We start from the raw sequence: 17,201 nt of genomic DNA, 5'->3' as shown, positions 1-17,201 counted from the left end.
TCTTTACGCAATAATATGTCTATAGTAATAAGAAATGCTGACAAGGGTGGGGCTGTGGTTGTACAGGACTTTGAAAAATATGATGTTGAAATTAAAAAGCAATTGGCTGATACCTGTACTTATTTAAAGGCAGAATATAACCCGATGATTCGCATTAAAAAGGAGGTGGATGATCTCATCCGCACAGCCCTCAAATGTGGATTGATCGATGAAAATACAGCTGAATTTCTAACTGGATTTTCCTGTATTTCCTGTTATCTACACTCTTCCGAAGGTACATAAATCGATGATAGATCTGCCTGGCAGACCCATAATATCTGCCAGGGGGTCAATCTTACAGCCAATAGCGCAGTTTCTTGACTGCTATTTACAACCTTTGGTGAAATCTACTAAGAGCTATCTTCGGGATGCAGGTAATTTTTTGAATGATCTAAATCTTGTTGAATCCCTGCCCCAGGATGCTTTATTGGCTACTATGGATGTAGTATCCCTGTACACCTCTATACCACATGATGATAGGATTGAGGCCGTTAGGGAAGCCCTTTTACAGGACCCCTATAATGGTCCACCAATTGACTTTATGTGTGAACTTTTAGGCAAAGTATTAAAATGTAATCATTTCATGTATCAGGGGGAGTACTATGGGCCTGATTCAGAGCCGCTCGTAAGCGGCCGCTCGTTCGTTCCAAGCGATGTTTGCACAACTGCGCATGCGTACGGATCGTAATACGCATGCGCGAACCAGTCAGTGCGGCCGAAAATCGTTTGCTCGCTAAATAGCGAATGCCTGCTATTTTGAGTGACAGGAGGAGGCGTTTGTGGGTGGTAACAGGGGAAGGTGCTTGAAAACGGGGAGTGGAGATCCAAACGCAGGCGTGCTTAAAGGTCAAAACGGGCGTTTTATGGGTGTGCATAATTAATACAGCAGCGTCATTGACCACGTCACTGGGTTATTTTATAGTCAGAACTGCTCGCAAGATTGCGGTAGGAGAAACCAACCACAAGAATAGCGAGCAGTTCATACGCTGGTCGATGTACTCGATTAATCTAATAAATAGCGGACATGACGTAGGATGCGAGCGGCGAGGGGGCGTAGTTTTCCAAAAAACGACCACATGTTTTGTACGCTCGTTCAGACCTAGAGGCGTGAACAGACCGCAAAGAGCGAACGGTTCATTTGAATAGCCGCCCCTTTTTTCTGAACGAGCGAGCGCAAATAGCGTCCGGCTCTGAATGAGGTCCTATATCCAGATCACGGGAACTGCGATGGGATCAAATATCGCATCTGCGCATGCTAATATTTACATGAACAGATTTGAGCATAGGTATATTTTGCACACATTTTTGAAAGTATATTGTATTTTTGTCGATTCATAGATGACGTATTTTTGATATGGGGGAATAATGCCGAATCATTTAACACTATGGTTACATTTTTGAATGATTTAAATAGTCCTATAAAGTTCACAGCATCAATTGATGAAACAACCATGAATTTCTTGGATGTTAGTGTTAAAAAGGGGGTGTACACTTGAATTCACATTATATAGGAAGCCCACTGACAGAAATATGCTACTGTGGGCCACAAGTCACCACCCAGACTCACTTAATTCGAACTTACCTATATCTCAATTTTTGCGCATATTGAGAAACAATTCGGACAACTCTAGAGCGGAAGTACAACTGGAGGAATGTAAACAGCGATTTATTGAGAGGGGCTATCATCCTAAGGTGGTAAAAAGTTGCCTCACCAGGGCTAAAATGTTTTTTTACACTGGATCCAAAGAAGGTGGGTCTGCGAAGAATATTCCCAACAGAATGATTCTTAATACTCGTTGTGACACCAGCCTGAAAACAGTACATAGAACTGTGAAAAGGCATTGGCCTTTGGTAACCAGTGATACTGCGTTTAGGAAGTTACAAGGACAGCGACCACTACTAACAGGGGTATTCACTATGGGAGTGATAAGTCTGTTTTTGCGTTAATATCGGAGCTATGATGTCATTATCAGAGGTTTTACTTTTACACCTTATTCAATATCAAAGACTTAACGCAGTTTTGAAAAGTCGAAGATAAAAAACGGGGATAAGTTTCACCATTGAATAGGTGTCGAAAAAAAGTGCAGAATTGGAGTTTAGGGGTGCAGGCTTAAAAAAAATAGCCTGCACCCCTGGGAAAGACATTTAAAAGAGAACTGTGTCAAAAAAAGTTTTTAAAAAAAATAGGGACACGCCAAAAAATTTATTTAAAAATTGGGGTGAAAAAAAAAAAGGGAAAAAAATTGTTTAACAATAGCGAAATAGGTTCAGGGCTATTCTGTATGTATGCGGCAGGTGTTTTGAAGAATAGATTTATAGCGGCAGGTGCACAAATGCAGAATTTTTAAAAAACTTACTTTAGGGACTTAAAAATATGCTAGTACCCATTTTCATGTACCCCAAATTTGATGGGACCACTTAAAAAAACAAAAAAAATAACCTAAATGCTCTTCTGCATCACTTCTTCAATGTCGGGAAAAACACCTGCTGCGGCTATTTAAATCCCCGACTTTCAATTAAAGGCTAAAACGGGGGTACCCATAGTGTTCCCCCATGTTTTTACAACTTTAGGGGGGTCTTACAGTTATTTTAAGGAAAAATTCGTAACTTTACGCAAATCCAACTTCGGAGTTTCCCGTTTTCGTTAATTTTATATTGGATACGGGGATAAGCGGGAGCGCGCCCGATACTTTAACGCAGGAAAAAACTCTGATATGAAACGTTAACTTTGACAGTGAAGTTAACGTTTCATATTGAATACCCCTCTAAGTGTGAAAAGGGGACCCAAGGTAAAGGATGCCCTATTGAGACCAAATATGCAACCTACAATATGCAGAGAGGATAACTGGTTATCTCAACAGAAAGGTTGTTACAGATGCCTCGGCTGTACAACTTGCCGAGCAATGATAGTGGGTAAATATTTTAGTCACCCACACACTGGGAGAAAGATCTACCTCTGGTACCATTTGACTTGCCTTATGGACCATGTGATCTATTTGTTGATGAGCCCTTATGTATATCGGGAAAACGATACGCACTTTCCGTGAAAGGATGAATCAACACAGATCTTCAATCCGTTTGGCCTATAACAGTGGCTCCTCGGATAAACCTGTAGCATTACATTTCCTAAAGGAAAATCACCAATTGGCAACATTACGTTGCATGATGATAGATTGGATACTGCTGTTGCAAAGAGGTGGTGACCGTGGCTTGAAGTTATTAAGGAAAGAATCATGGTGGATACACCATTTAGGAACAGTGCCCCCTAAAGGTCTCAATGAGATGAACTCTTTTTCTATTTTTGTCTAAGGACTTATCGTTCAATTTAATACCTGAAATGTTTGGTTTCGGCATTACTATACATTTTTTTTGCTTTAAAACAGCTGGTGATCGGGTTAATTGTACTATATGTGTTTCATGTTTTTAATATTTTCATATGTATTGTATGTTTGTATATTAGAGGTATTAAGTGGCATTTTATTGGTGCGATTACTGACACCTGTGAGCTCTAGACCCTGGTTACATTGGGTTGTAAGTGATGGAACGCAAGATGGCATTTGTTGCTAGGTTATGCGCTCCAAGTTCTCTTGTTCTTTGGTGACGGACCATGTGACTGATGTGGTCTATTGTATCTAATGTAGGTGGAGCGCAAACTAACGCTGTGTTGCTAGGTTAGGCTACCTACCTCCTGGAGAGTGTTCTTGATTTGGCCAACTGTTGTGAAGGGGTTTTTCTTCACCAGGGAAATAATTCTTCTGTCATCCACCACAGTTGTTTTCCATGGTCTTCCGGGTCTTTTGGTGTTGCTGAGCTCTCCTGTGCGTTCTTTCTTTTTAAGAATGTTTCAAACAGTTGATTTGGCCACACATAATGTTTTTGCTATCTATCTGATGGGTTTGTTTTGATTTTTCAGCCTAATGATGGCTTGCTTCACTGATAGTGACAGCTCTTTGGATCTCATATTGAGAGTCGACAACAACTGATTCCAAATGCAAATGTCACACCTAGAATCAACTCCAGACCTTTTACCTGCTTAATTGATAATGAAATAACAAGGGAATAGTCCACACCTGTCCATGAAATAGCTTTTGAGTTGATAGTCCCATTACTTTTGGCTAGGGGTGTGCACCGGCCACTTTTCGTGTTTTGTGTTTTGGTTTTGGATCTGGATCTTTCTTCATGTTTTGGATCTGGATTGGTTTTGCCAAAACCACCCTTCCGTGTTTTGGGTTCTGGGTTTTGTGTTTTGGATCTGTATTTTTTTTTAAAAAAGCATAAAAACAGCTAAAATCACAGAATTTGTAGGTTTTTCTGCTACTATGCTATTATTAACCTCAATAACCTTAATTTCCACTCATTTCCAGTCTATTCTGAACACCTCACACCTCACAATAGTGTTTTTATGTCCAAAAGGTTGCACCGAGGTAGCTGGATGACTATGCTATGCGACACGAGTGGGCGGCACAAACACGTGACCCATCTAGGAGTGACACTGCAGTGGCTGACAGGATGGCAGTTAGAAAAACTAGGCACCAAACTGTACATAATGCAAAGAAAAAAAAGAAGTGCAAGATGGAATTGTCCTTGGGCCCTCCCACCCACCCTTATGTTGTATAAACAGGACATGCACACTTTAACAAATCAATCATTTCAGCACCAGGGTCTGCCACACAACTGTGGCTGAAATGATTGGTTCGTTTGGGCCCCCACAAAACAAGCTGGCAATTAATGTGTCCCTGCACAAACTTGCTCTACGGAGGCAAGATGTCATCCTCATCCTCCTCATCCACCGATTCCTCACCCTCTTCAGTGTGTACATCCTCATCCTCACAAAGTATTAACTCGTCCCCACTTGAATCCACCACCACAGGTCCCTCTGTACCTTCTGGAGGCTGGTCTCCCTGGAAGAGCTGATAATTCATTTTGATGAACATCATCTTCTCCACATTCTGTGGAAGCAACCTCCTACGCCTTTCGCTGACAAGGTTCCCGGCTGCACTAAACACTCTTTCGGAGTACACACTGGAGGGGGGGCAACTCAGGTAAAATAGAGCCAGTTTGTACAGGGGCCTCCAAATTGCCTCTTTTTCCTGCCAGTACAGGTATGGACTGTCTGACATGCCTACTTGGATGCTGTCACCGATGTAATCCTCCACCATTCTGTCAATGGTGACAGTATCATATGCAGTGACAGTAGACATGTCAGAAATTGTTGCCAGGTCCTTCAATCCGGACCAGATGTCCAAACTTGGTCCTGCCTGCCCTGCATCACCGCCAGCGGGTTGCTTAGGATACCTAAGTTTTTTCCTGGCAGCCCCAGTTGCGGGAGAAAATGAAGAAGGAGCCGTTGACGTGTCACGTTCCGCTTCAGCTGACAGTGTGTTCACCAGCAGGTCTTTGCACCTCTGCAGGCTTGTGTCGGCCGGAAAGAGAGACACCACATAGGCTTTAAACCTAGGATCGAGCACGGTGGCCAAAATGTAGTGGTCTGATTTCAACAGATTGACCACCCTGGAATCCTGGCAAAGCGAATGAAGGGCTTCATCCACAAGTCCCACATGCCGAGCGGAATCGCTCCATCTTAGCTCCTCCTTCACTTTCTCCAGCTGCTTCTGCAAAAGCCTGATGAGGGGAATGACCTGCCTCAAGCTGGCTGTGTCTGAACTGACTTCACGTGTGGCAAGTTCGAAGGGCTGGAGAACCTTGCACAACACGGAAATCATTCTCCACTGCGCTTGAGTCAGGTGCATACCCCCTCCTTTGCCTATGTCATAGGTGGATGTATAGGCTTCTATGGCCTTTTGCTGCTCCTCCATCCTCTGAAGCATATAGAGGGTTGAGTTCCACCGCATCACAACCTCTTGCTTCAGGTGATGGCGGGGCAGGTTCAAGAGTGTTTGCTGGCGCTCCAGTCTTCGGCACGCAGTCGCTGAATGGCGAAAGTGGCCAGAAATTTTTCGGGCCACCCAAAGCGTCTCCTGAACGCCCCTGTCGCTTTTCAGAAAATTCTGCACCACCAAGTTTATTGTGTGAGCAAAACATGGGACGTGCTGGAATTTGCCCAGATGTAATGCCCGCACAATATTGGTGGCGTCAGATATCACAAATCCCCAGGAGAGTCTAAGTGGGGTAAGCCACTGGGCGATGATTTCCCTCAGTTTCTCTAAGAGGTTGTTGGCGGTGTGCCTCTTACTGAAACCGGTGATACACAGCGTAGCCTGCCTTGTAACGAGCTGGCATTTCTGAGATGCTGCTACTGGTGACGCTGCTGCTGTTGCTGCGTAAGGTGATACATCTACCCAGTGGGCTGTCACAGTCATATAGTCCTTAGTCTGCCCTGTTCCACTTGTCCACATGTCCGTGGTTAAGTGGACATTGGGTACAACGGCATTTTTCAGGACACTGAGGACACTTTTTCTGACGTTTCTGTACAGTCTCGGTATCGCCTGCCTAGTGAAGTGGAATCTAGATGGGATTTGGAACCGGGGACACACTACCTCCATCAATTGTCTAAATCCCACTGCACTAATGGCGGATACCGGACGCACGTCTAACACCAACATAGCAGTCAAGGCCTCAGTTATAGGTTTTGCTTCAGGATGACTGCTGTCGTACTTCATCCTCCTCGCTAAGGACTGTTGGAGGGTCAATTGTTTAGTAAAAGTAGTGGTGTTCCTACTTCCTCTCTGGGATGATGAACGACTCCCAGCAGCAGCAACAGCAGCAGCGGCAGCAGTAGGCGTAGCAATGCAGGATCCTCCGGAGGAATCCCGGATAGGAGAGTCAGTCATGCCAGTGACATGGCCTGCAGGACTACTTCCGATCCTGACTAAGGAGGAAATTGACGAGGAGGGAGTTGACGGTGTGGTTTGCAGGCGCTTGGATACAACAGGACAACGGGATTTAGGTGTCCCTGGACTGCTTACGGTCTTAGCCAAAGTTTCTGAACTTGACAGTAACTTTTTATGAACGCGCTGCAGGTGCCGTATAAGGGAGGATGTTCCTAGGTGGTTGACGTCCCTACCCCTACTTATTTCACCTTTACATATGGTACATATGGCAAGACAGTTGTTGTCCAGATTTGGATAGAAATATTGCCAGACCAAAGAGGTGGAATGTTTGGTCTTCTGCCCAGGCATGACCGTGATGGGCTTTTTCATCCCACGGACAACAACTGTCTCCCCCGGAGCCTGATTTAAACAAACCACATCACCATCAGAATCCTCCTCGCCAACTTCCTCCTCAGCGCCAGCTACACCAGTATCCTCATCCTGTTGTACTTCAACAGTGACATCTTCAATTTGCATATCAGCAAGTGGACTGTTGGTGCTCCTTTCAGCACTTGCAGGGGGCGTGCAAATGGTGGAAAGAGCCACCTCTTCCCGTCCAGTGCTGGGAAGGTCAGGCATCTCAACCACCACCACACTTGGACTCTCCTTGGGGATTTGTGATATCTTCTTAGAAAGCACAGTTCTTCGCTGTGCTTTTGCCAGCTTAACTCTTTTGATTTTTTTAGTGGGAGGAGGGCTTCCATTGTCATGTGAAGCTGAACCACTAGTCATGAACATACTAGGGATCGACCTTAGCCGTTCCTTGCCACTCCATGTCGTAAATTGCATATTGGCAAGTTTACGTTTCTCTTCAACTGATTTAAATGTCTTTTTCAAGGTCATTTTCCCGAACTTTGCCATTTGGGATTGTATGTGCCCTCTACTATGACATTGGGCATCGGCCTTGGCAGACGACGTTGATGGCATGTTATCGTCTATGTCATGACTAGTGGCAGCAGCTTCAGCACTAGGAGGAAGTGGTTCTTGATCTTTCTCTATTTTATTTTTATCGGAGAAAGTTTGGTCCTCCATTTATGCTATATCGATTTGATATATACGTGCAGCTAAACACAGAAAAAATTTTTTTTTTTGGTTTGGACTGGAGTGTACTTTGGGGGTTACAGCACCCTTTAACGGTCAAGCCAGCCGGCCCTTTACTTATGACACAGGCGCACGCTTGGCACTACTTTGTTGATGCACGTGCGGCTACTGCGCACACAATTCACAAACACAGAAAATAATTTTTTTTTTGGTTTGTACTGGAGTGTACTTTCGGGGGTTACAGCACCCTTAACGGTCAAGCCAGCCGGCCCTTTACTTATGACACAGGCGCACGCTTGGCACTACTTTGTTGATGCACGTGCGGCTACTGCGCACACAATTCACAAACACAGAAAATAATTTTTTTTTGGTTTGGACTGGAGTGTACTTTCGGGGGTTACAGCACCCTTTAACGGTCAAGCCAGCCGGCCCTTTACTTATGACACAGGCGCACGCTTGGCACTACTTTGTTGATGCACGTGCGGCTACTGCGCACACAATTCACAAACACAGAAAATAATTTTTTTTTGGGTTTGGACTGGAGTGTAATTTGGGGGTTACAGCACCCTTTAATGGTCAAGCCAGCCGGCCCTTTACTTATGACACAGGCGCACGCTTGGCACTACTTTGTTGATGCACGTGCGGCTACTGCGCACACAATTCACAAACACAGAAAATAATTTTTTTTTTGGATTGGACTGGAGTGTACTTTCGGGGGTTACAGCACCCTTTAACGGTCAAGCCAGCCGGCCCTTTACTTATGACACAGGCGCACGCTTGGCACTACTTTGTTGATGCACGTGCGGCTACTGCGCACACAATTCACAAACACAGAAAATATTTTTTTTTTGGTTTGGATTGGAGTGTACTTTCGGGGGTTACAGCACCCTTTAACGGTCAAGCCAGCCGGCCCTTTACTTATGACACAGGCGCACGCTTGGCACTACTTTGTTGATGCACGTGCGGCTACTGCGCACACAATTCACAAACACAGAAAATAAATTTTTTTTTGGATTGGACTGGAGTGTACTTTCGGGGGTTACAGCACCCTTCAACGGTCAAGCCAGCCGGCCCTTTACTTATTACACAGGCGCACGCTTGGCACTATTTTGTTGATGCACGTGCGGCTACTGCGCACACAATGCACAAACACAGAAAATATATTATTTTTTTAGCGCTTGGGGGGAGCACCCCTGATGGACAGAGCACCCCCTGGACAACACTACAGCACCCCTTTAGGACTGGGACACTGCACAGGACTTTGGAGTGGACACAGCCCCTATGGAGAACTGACTGCACAACACAGTCCAGCCAGCCCCTATGGACTTTGAAGTAGTGGACACAGCCCCTATTAGCAACAGCAGCACAGCACAACACAGCCAGCCCCTATGGACTTTGAAGTAGTGGACAACAGCAGCACTACACTACACTACACTACACAGCCCTAACTCCCACCCTCCCTCTTCACTGTCCACAGCCGAGTGAGAAAATGGCGCCGACGCGGGTACCTTATATAGGATCCAAAACCCGCGAGACTCGGAAGGCGGGATGATGACGTTTTGCCTCGATTTCAGATCCGAGTTAGGCGGGAAAAGTCTAGCCTGACTCGGATCGGACTCAGATCGGGGGGGCTCGGGGGGGTTCGGATTTCAGAAATCTGAACCCGCTCACCCCTACTTTTGGCCCTTTAAAAAGTGGGATGCACATATAGAAACCGTTGTAATTCCTACACCGTTCACCTGATTTGGATGTAATTACCCTCAAATGAAATCTGAAAGTCTGCAGTTAAAGCACATCTTGTTTGTTTCATTTCAAAGCCATTGTGGTGGTGAATAGAGGCCAAAATCTGAAAATTCTGTCAATGTCCCAATATTTATGCACCTGACTGTGTGTATATACAGTATATATATATATATATATATATATATATATATATATATTACATTCAAATGGGCTCATTAGCATCACTTTCCTGCATTGGTTATAAGGCACAATGGCTACATGCATTTTCTGAAAAGTATCAGTGTGTTTCCATCACCAACTAGTTCTTTCTAGCTGCTTTGGGGTTCACTTACATTTGAATGTAAATCAATTTTATGACACGTTTCTCGGATGTAGCAGTACACGTCCACTTCAATGCTGTGCTCATAGGTGTTGCTTTCACAATCTCCCTGAAAACCTTTTTCAAAAGTATGTAAGTATGCTTGAGACCTCCTCCCCAGCTCCCATGACCAAAGAGCAATAGTATATAATACAATTATACTAGGGCTGCATGTTTTAAAGATCGCCTCAGTATCGCTATAGACCATCTATGGGGTTAATTATTAATACTGTTGAACAAACATTATCCAGTGTATAAGGAGACCAATGTGTACATATATTATGTTCATGGCAGTGCTAGGTTCTTCTACCCCTGCTCCTGGCTCACAGACTTGTTCTAATGCTCTGGAATGGTGCCCACATCTAAAAAATAATCATTTAGCTCAGACAGGATCTCCCTACTTTCACAATTAAGGACTTACCATGATCGCTGGCCCAGTATATGTCAGAATTATGACATACACTTTGTATGAGGCTGGCTATAGCTGGTTAAGTGCTAATTATACCCTCTTCATGGACTGATTACACTTACACTATATATAGTTATAATGCACACCCGGGGTGGACTGGGGATAAAAAGTGCATGGTAAAAGGGGGCATGGCCACACATGATAGGGTGTGACCACTAATCACGGGGGGCATAACGAAGGCCTTGTTTAACACCTGTCTAAGCATGCCAGCTGAGCAAAGCACTGGGAGATGGAGCTGCTCGGCCTGCCCATCAGGCCATCCACACTTCTGCCGTTTGCCAGAATTGCCAGGTAGCCAGTCCGACCGTGTGCATACCCTTTATATAGTTCTTGTATTGGAACCTGACTGGATAACCAGTTTTTTCCAAATACAGAAATATGAAGCAGAGATTCATAATTCTTTTATTACTGAATAGACAGTCATGTTTTTTGTGTATTTACACTGTTATCACACCCACTTGCTAATTCTATAATTACTACAAGCCTGGTGCCATACAACCAAGTGACACAGGTACAGTATGCTAAACTGACTACAAAAGGAGCATGAAGACATTACTCTTTGCGGTTGCTTGTTGCATTACGTTAACTCTGGGTTTGCTGGAAAAAAAACTTGAATGCATTCTAGGTGTGGAAAAATTATTGACAAAGATATGTGCCATGTAGGAATAATTTAATAATAGTCATATTTTTAATATTAACTTTTTGTCCCAACAATGGGTAATTTCATTGACAATTAACTGCAAACTGTTCAACCATCAACCAGCGGATTTAGGTTTCTCTTTCAACAACCTACACTCTGTTACATTATGTATATTTTTATATTATTTTTTCCAGTTATTGAAGCTATGAAACCGATCAAGTTTAACAAATGGGGTTTACCTGATGTAAACACAGAGACAATGCAAACCAGTGAACCAGGAGTCTTTGCTGGAGGTGACATTGCTGGATTGGCTAATACTACTGTTGAATCTGTTAATGATGGCAAACAAGCATCTTGGTACATTCACAAATTTATACAGGTACTGTATGACATTGTTCTTAATAATGTTACATACAGAGCATTCCTCAATTTATTACTCTAAAGAACTCAAAATGAGGATAGTTACTGAAAACTGTAACCACTATCCTCAGGCATATAATCTTTATGTGCTGATTAACATGATGATAAAAAAAGTTATAGTTGTAATTTACCTTTAAATTCTAGCCAGCTTTTCATTCCGCTTTTTCATGGGAATGTGCACTTGCATGACCTAGCTAGCTAGTTCGTGCATGTAGTGAAACTGAAAGTCTATTATATTAGTAGTTCAAATACATCTATAATGGGTGCCCACACAGCACACCATGTGCCCATTTGTGATACCATGGCCACAACAGGGCTTCACAGCGCCTGCTTTGCGCATGCCATCATGATGTTGTGCATAGGGAGCAGGACCACCAGCACCCGGATGTCCTGCAGTACCCAGTGCGTATTCAAGATGCTGCAGAATCACTGGGAAAATTGCACCATTTCCCTGAAGACCTGCACATGCAATGTATGTGTCACAGCGCACCGAACACCAGCACGCACTTACCAGGTCCAGCGGCACTGGTCTGTGGCAGGGCAGCGGGTGGGGAGTCCCTGGCGCCCACTGCTGTATGATCCTCCTGCCCCAGATGGCATATTGCAAATGGCTGCGGCTTCCTGCGGGTGTGTGCGCCAACCTGAAATAGATTTAAAGGGCCAGGCACTTCCCTAGTGACCTCACAGGAGGCGACTAGATTCAAGCCCTTCCTAAAAGGAAGTCCCTGGGAGCATTCCTGTGCCAGAGCATAGGCTCCCAAACCTTACTCCAGAGTTAGTTTGTGACTTTATTGCTTGTTCCTGACCTTGGCTTTGTCAATGACCCGATTTCATCTGCTCCCTGGTACTGTACTTGGTATTCTGGTTTTGACCTTGGCTATCCAGGGAGGGCCCACACTGCACACCCTGCATCCATATTATCTAAAACTTACCTCTCCAAGGTCCCGCGTCGGGTCTCTCAGCACTGATCAATACGCCGAAAAATGGCCACCGCGGCCGCCTGTGAGGAAATCACCGGGAAACTGACGGCTGCACCATTTCCCTGGCGATCTGTGCATGCGCAGTAGACTCTGGGAACACTCCAGTGTCCAGAGTCTACTGATTCTTTGGTGGCCGGCCAGCCACGTGAGTCGGCTGCCGGGGTGAGAGGAGGGAGCCCGCGACGCGGCATGCACACGGGCCACCCCCTCTCTAAAGTCAACCCTGCCACCTACTCTTCTAAGCCATCCCTGTTGAAATATATTTTAGCTGGAGAGACACAGGCGGCCTAAGTGTATGTAGGCTATTCATTATGAATGTATTCAATGTACTAATACATCAATATTATTATCATTGACTTGTTAATATTTTTACAATGCTGTAATATACTTTCAGCTCAGACAAATTGCATAGACCTTATTTTTTCCTTCAAAGATATGTGGCAGTATTAATTTAGCCTTAGATAATGTCTAATGACTTTGTGCAGATTTCTTAGTGTGAATAATCCAGTGAGGTGAAAGTCAATTATGATAATTAATTAATTATTGCTCCCTGGTGGCAGAAGCTATAATATACAGACTTTATAAACGTTATGCAATTGCGCCAAATGTTTAATCCGATTTTATAGACAATTAACCCAGTAACATTAGGCATGATAACTTATTGGTTTTAGCAATATCCGATTTTACATTCAGTGGTATGCATAATAATTGTAATTCTTATGAACAGGATTTACATGGAGTGTCTGTTGCTGAAAATCCAGAGTTGCCATTGTTCTACACGCCGATTGATACTGTTGATATCAGTGTAGAAATGGCTGGATTGAAATTCCTAAATCCTTTTGGACTTGCAAGTGCTCCCCCAACTACAAGTGCCCCAATGATCCGCAGAGCCTTTGAAGCAGGATGGGGCTTTGCCCTAACAAAAACGTTTTCCTTGGAAAAGGTAAGCCGTACATTTTTTTTAAAACCCTATTTGTATTGGTTTATGAACAAATGACATACAAGATACAACTAAAAATCAACAAAAAGGAATATAACGATACCAGAGTACAAGAATGGTCATACTAAACCAAAATAGTATATTTGTACATACAGTAGCAAAAATGAGGGACCACAACATGATGCATGAGAATTATAAACATTTAAAACATAAACAGACACAACTTACAACAACAAAAAATAAAATGAAGTGATAGATAGATACCAGCGCCTAGTGACCGCAATGCCCCTTTCAGGGGAATGATGTCAAGAAAAACACTGATCATAAACCACTAAGTATGCTCAAAAGGTTTCATTAAAGGAGCTTGAGCCTTCTCATCTAGAGATTTTATGTACAGCCCCCATTTTTATAAGAGGTCTTGACTCCCTACTCCAAGTCAGGTAGTGCAGCTCTCCTGTACATGTAGAGCATATTCTATAGGTCAACTGGGATGGTATCTAATCTGGGGGGAGTAGCAGATGCCCACTGCTGACATAATTTGTGTTTCCAGGAAATTTTGTGAGTTGTAAATGGAAAGTGGACATAATAAAAGTTAGTATCAACTTAGAGATTTTTCCACAACTCCATATACAATGAACAAAATTCACCTTGGCTCAACCCGACTCCCCTTCATCCATAGTCTTTGTATTGTAATAGGGAAATGTAAGCTCTGTGTAACACCCTAGGGTGCATCTCTGGTAGCTCTGCAGACTGTATTATTGGTACAATCATGGTACAACGAGTCAAAATTAGTAATGGATGGGATATCTATCAGCTAAGCCCACCCCAACCCAAGTCACATCACTCTCAGGTCAGGTAAGATCTGAATATACTGTACAGTGTATACAGTACCTAATTCTAAATAGGCAAAAGGTGAGCAATACGTCAAGTGGGTCTGAGTCTTGAAAAGCAGAGAAGTGACTAGCAATAGACACCTGTTTATATGGGGTGTAGTTACAGTATGATAACAACAGTCGGAATGCTGGCACCCGTACATACATGTAGAAGTGACTATTCTACAAACCAGGCGTTTTCAAGATGAGGATAAAATTAGGGCTACCCCAGATAGTGATCTATGTGGTGTGTTCATAGGCAAACGCGGGGGGGGTTTCCGTCTGCCTGGAAACCCCCCTCCCCAGCCCACACCATGACCACAATAGAAATAGTAATATAATAGATTGTTACTAGTACTGCATGTTCTTCTCAGTATCACAAATGAAATAAATAGCACCACCTGTGGATCTTTTAACATGTATTAGCTAGTAAAAAAAACCTGTGCACCAACTAGAAGATCTGGAAAACATGCACTGTTAGAGATGCACTGCTTTAGAGCCCAATATGTACATATATGTACAGGGCAGTGCTAGATTTTTCTTCTGTTCCTCCAGGCTCCCGAACTTGATCCAATAGTCTAGAACGGTGCCCACATCTAAGATAAATACATTCAGCTCAGGCAGGATTGCCTACTGACATATCTAATGGCTTACTGTGATCATGCATGAATTATTACACGCAATACACTTTGTATGACCCTTATTAAAGCTGGTTACTAATTCTGCCCTCTTCATGGACTGGCCACACTCACTCTAAAATTAAGCATTTGGATACCCCCCTCTAGAAATCCTGCGTTTGCCACTGTTGTTGATACTGTAGCTTTTATGGTATTAACCACACCTAATTGGTATCTTGAAAGAGTAGGTTAGTTAGCATGTGTTTTGGGCTGGAAGAGTACAGCTGGTGAATATGGGAAAAAGTGTTCTTCTTCCAATATATACCAGTAAAATTATCTTGATTTAAAAGCCAATCAGGCACATAGGGAAATAGTGCTGTAATATTGACAGACAGCACATCAGGAAAACCACTGCCTCCAAATTATTTTATTTTTTTTGTTTATTACCACAAGTAAATGTTAAATTTAAAATTGATAATAGTCTCATGTAAATATTAACATCCATTGTTTCAGTTAAAGAGGCAGCGACTGAATTAAATCACAGTTTTAATTACTTCATTCCTCCCAATGTGAATAATTCAGGTGTTGCCATTTGTCATGGATTGTTATAATTTGGGTAAGTATAGCGGTGAAATTAACCTTGAACACATTTCCTAATTGGACAGGCATACTGACCTCTAAATATTTGAGCATGGCCAGAGATATTTGAAATTGGGAAACAAAATTGGGAAATTAAGAATAATGTCAGCTCTTGGGAGAGGCTACAATTCAGATTTATTAAGATGATACTTTTTATAGCTTGCAAATGATCCAAATGGTGTCAAGGATGACTGGAATGGAAAGTTCAGAGGTCAGAAACCCTGAGGAGCATGTCATCTGCAAATAACACAAATTTGTTTTCATTTACCAACCCAGACATTATGATCTTGCCAGTCTTGTGTCAATGCGATTGCTAGCGGCTTCAAGGTCATATTGAATAGAAGGCATCCCTATCTTGTTCCTTGCTCTATCACATATGGGGAAGAGAGGAATCCATTTGTTAGTACCTTATATAGTGGAGAACTATGTAGAGTCTGAAGTGACTCAATATAGGCCAAAAAAATGCAAACCGCCGGGGGGGGGGGGGGGGGGGTCACAAACAGGTGTTCCCAGGTTACAAGATCAAAATCTTTCTCTGCATCAAGCAAAATCACCAGTTGTGGTGTCACTTGTTGAGAAACCTCTGTGGACTGAATCTCCGCCAACTGTTTGCAGACATTAGTAACAGAGTGCCATCCCCACAAAAAGTCTGTTTGGTCCTTGTGAATTATATTTGGCAGAATACTTTTTAGCCTCTCCACCATCATTTTAGTAAAAAATTTATAATCCACATCAAGCAAAGATATGAGTATGTTTAAAGCCGGCAGGGAGGGGTGTAGGATGGGTTCCTCTCCGGTTTAAGGGGTACCTTTCTAATGGCATCATTGAAGTGAAGTGGAATAATCTTATTCTAAGTAATTTGCTTAAAAAGGCCTGTTAGGGGTGACACTATATGTGACTTTAGGAGTTTGTGAATCTACCCTCTGAAGTCATCAGGAACGGGAGCTTTGATAGACTTTATATTCTTGACAACCCTGAGAACTTCCTCATTCATAATAGGAAAGGTTTGGGAAATCTGGGGTAGTTTAACGGTGTCCCAAAAGCCTGTTTTTCTTTTTCTCCAAAGTGGTGACAAATAGACTATAAAGTGTGCTGTAAAAATAATGGCAATTATATAATTTCCTTTATAATGCAAGGTGCAGTGTCGGACTGGGGCATGAAGGGCCCAACAGGGAATGCAGTGGTAGGGGCCCATGCTTAAGGGGTGTGGTTATCCTTCAGAGGGGGTGTGGCCAGTCACCCAAAAATGCTTGGCTAATCAATAGGTGTAGATTTTATAGAAAGGAACCAATCACCCATATTGATCAGTGGTACTGCTCCACCAGATAACTCACCATCATAATCTAATAGAGTAACAATGTATAATTTGAGGTCTGGAACCTGACACCTTGAAGAGGGGGTGGGCCCTTAGGCAGTGGGACCCACTGGGGATTTCTCCTGTACCCCTGTGGGCCAGTCCAACCCTGTACCTGTAACATCACAGAGTACAGAAATGGTTACAGGAGTCTATCCCCCTAGTAAAATACCCAAAGTTATAAAAGTGGAATTTACCTGCAGTAATTAGGTTATCAGCATGTTGGGGAACTATATTGTTAAATTAGATTTTTTTTCTT

The 17,201-nt window shown here is 43.2% G+C and overlaps 1 protein-coding gene across 2 annotated transcripts in view; it reads left to right on the top strand.

Moving 5' to 3' along the window:
* The window catches only part of DPYD (dihydropyrimidine dehydrogenase), a 1,460,234-nt gene that overhangs the window by 781,322 nt on the left and 661,711 nt on the right, over positions 1 to 17,201 (top strand). For both annotated transcript variants that reach the window (XM_088479173.1, XM_088479172.1), the window contains exons 12-13: positions 11,315 to 11,499; positions 13,248 to 13,463. In XM_088479173.1, coding sequence (XP_088335299.1) covers positions 11,315 to 11,499; positions 13,248 to 13,463 — 401 coding nt within the window. The remainder of the gene's footprint in view (positions 1 to 11,314; positions 11,500 to 13,247; positions 13,464 to 17,201) is intronic.

The sequence above is a fragment of the Taudactylus pleione genome, unplaced genomic scaffold (genome assembly GCF_031769625.1).
Source record: "Taudactylus pleione unplaced genomic scaffold, aTauple2 ptg000228l, whole genome shotgun sequence".
NCBI classification, from domain to species: domain Eukaryota; kingdom Metazoa; phylum Chordata; class Amphibia; order Anura; family Myobatrachidae; genus Taudactylus; species Taudactylus pleione.
This window is presented reverse-complemented; position numbering and strand designations above follow the sequence as displayed.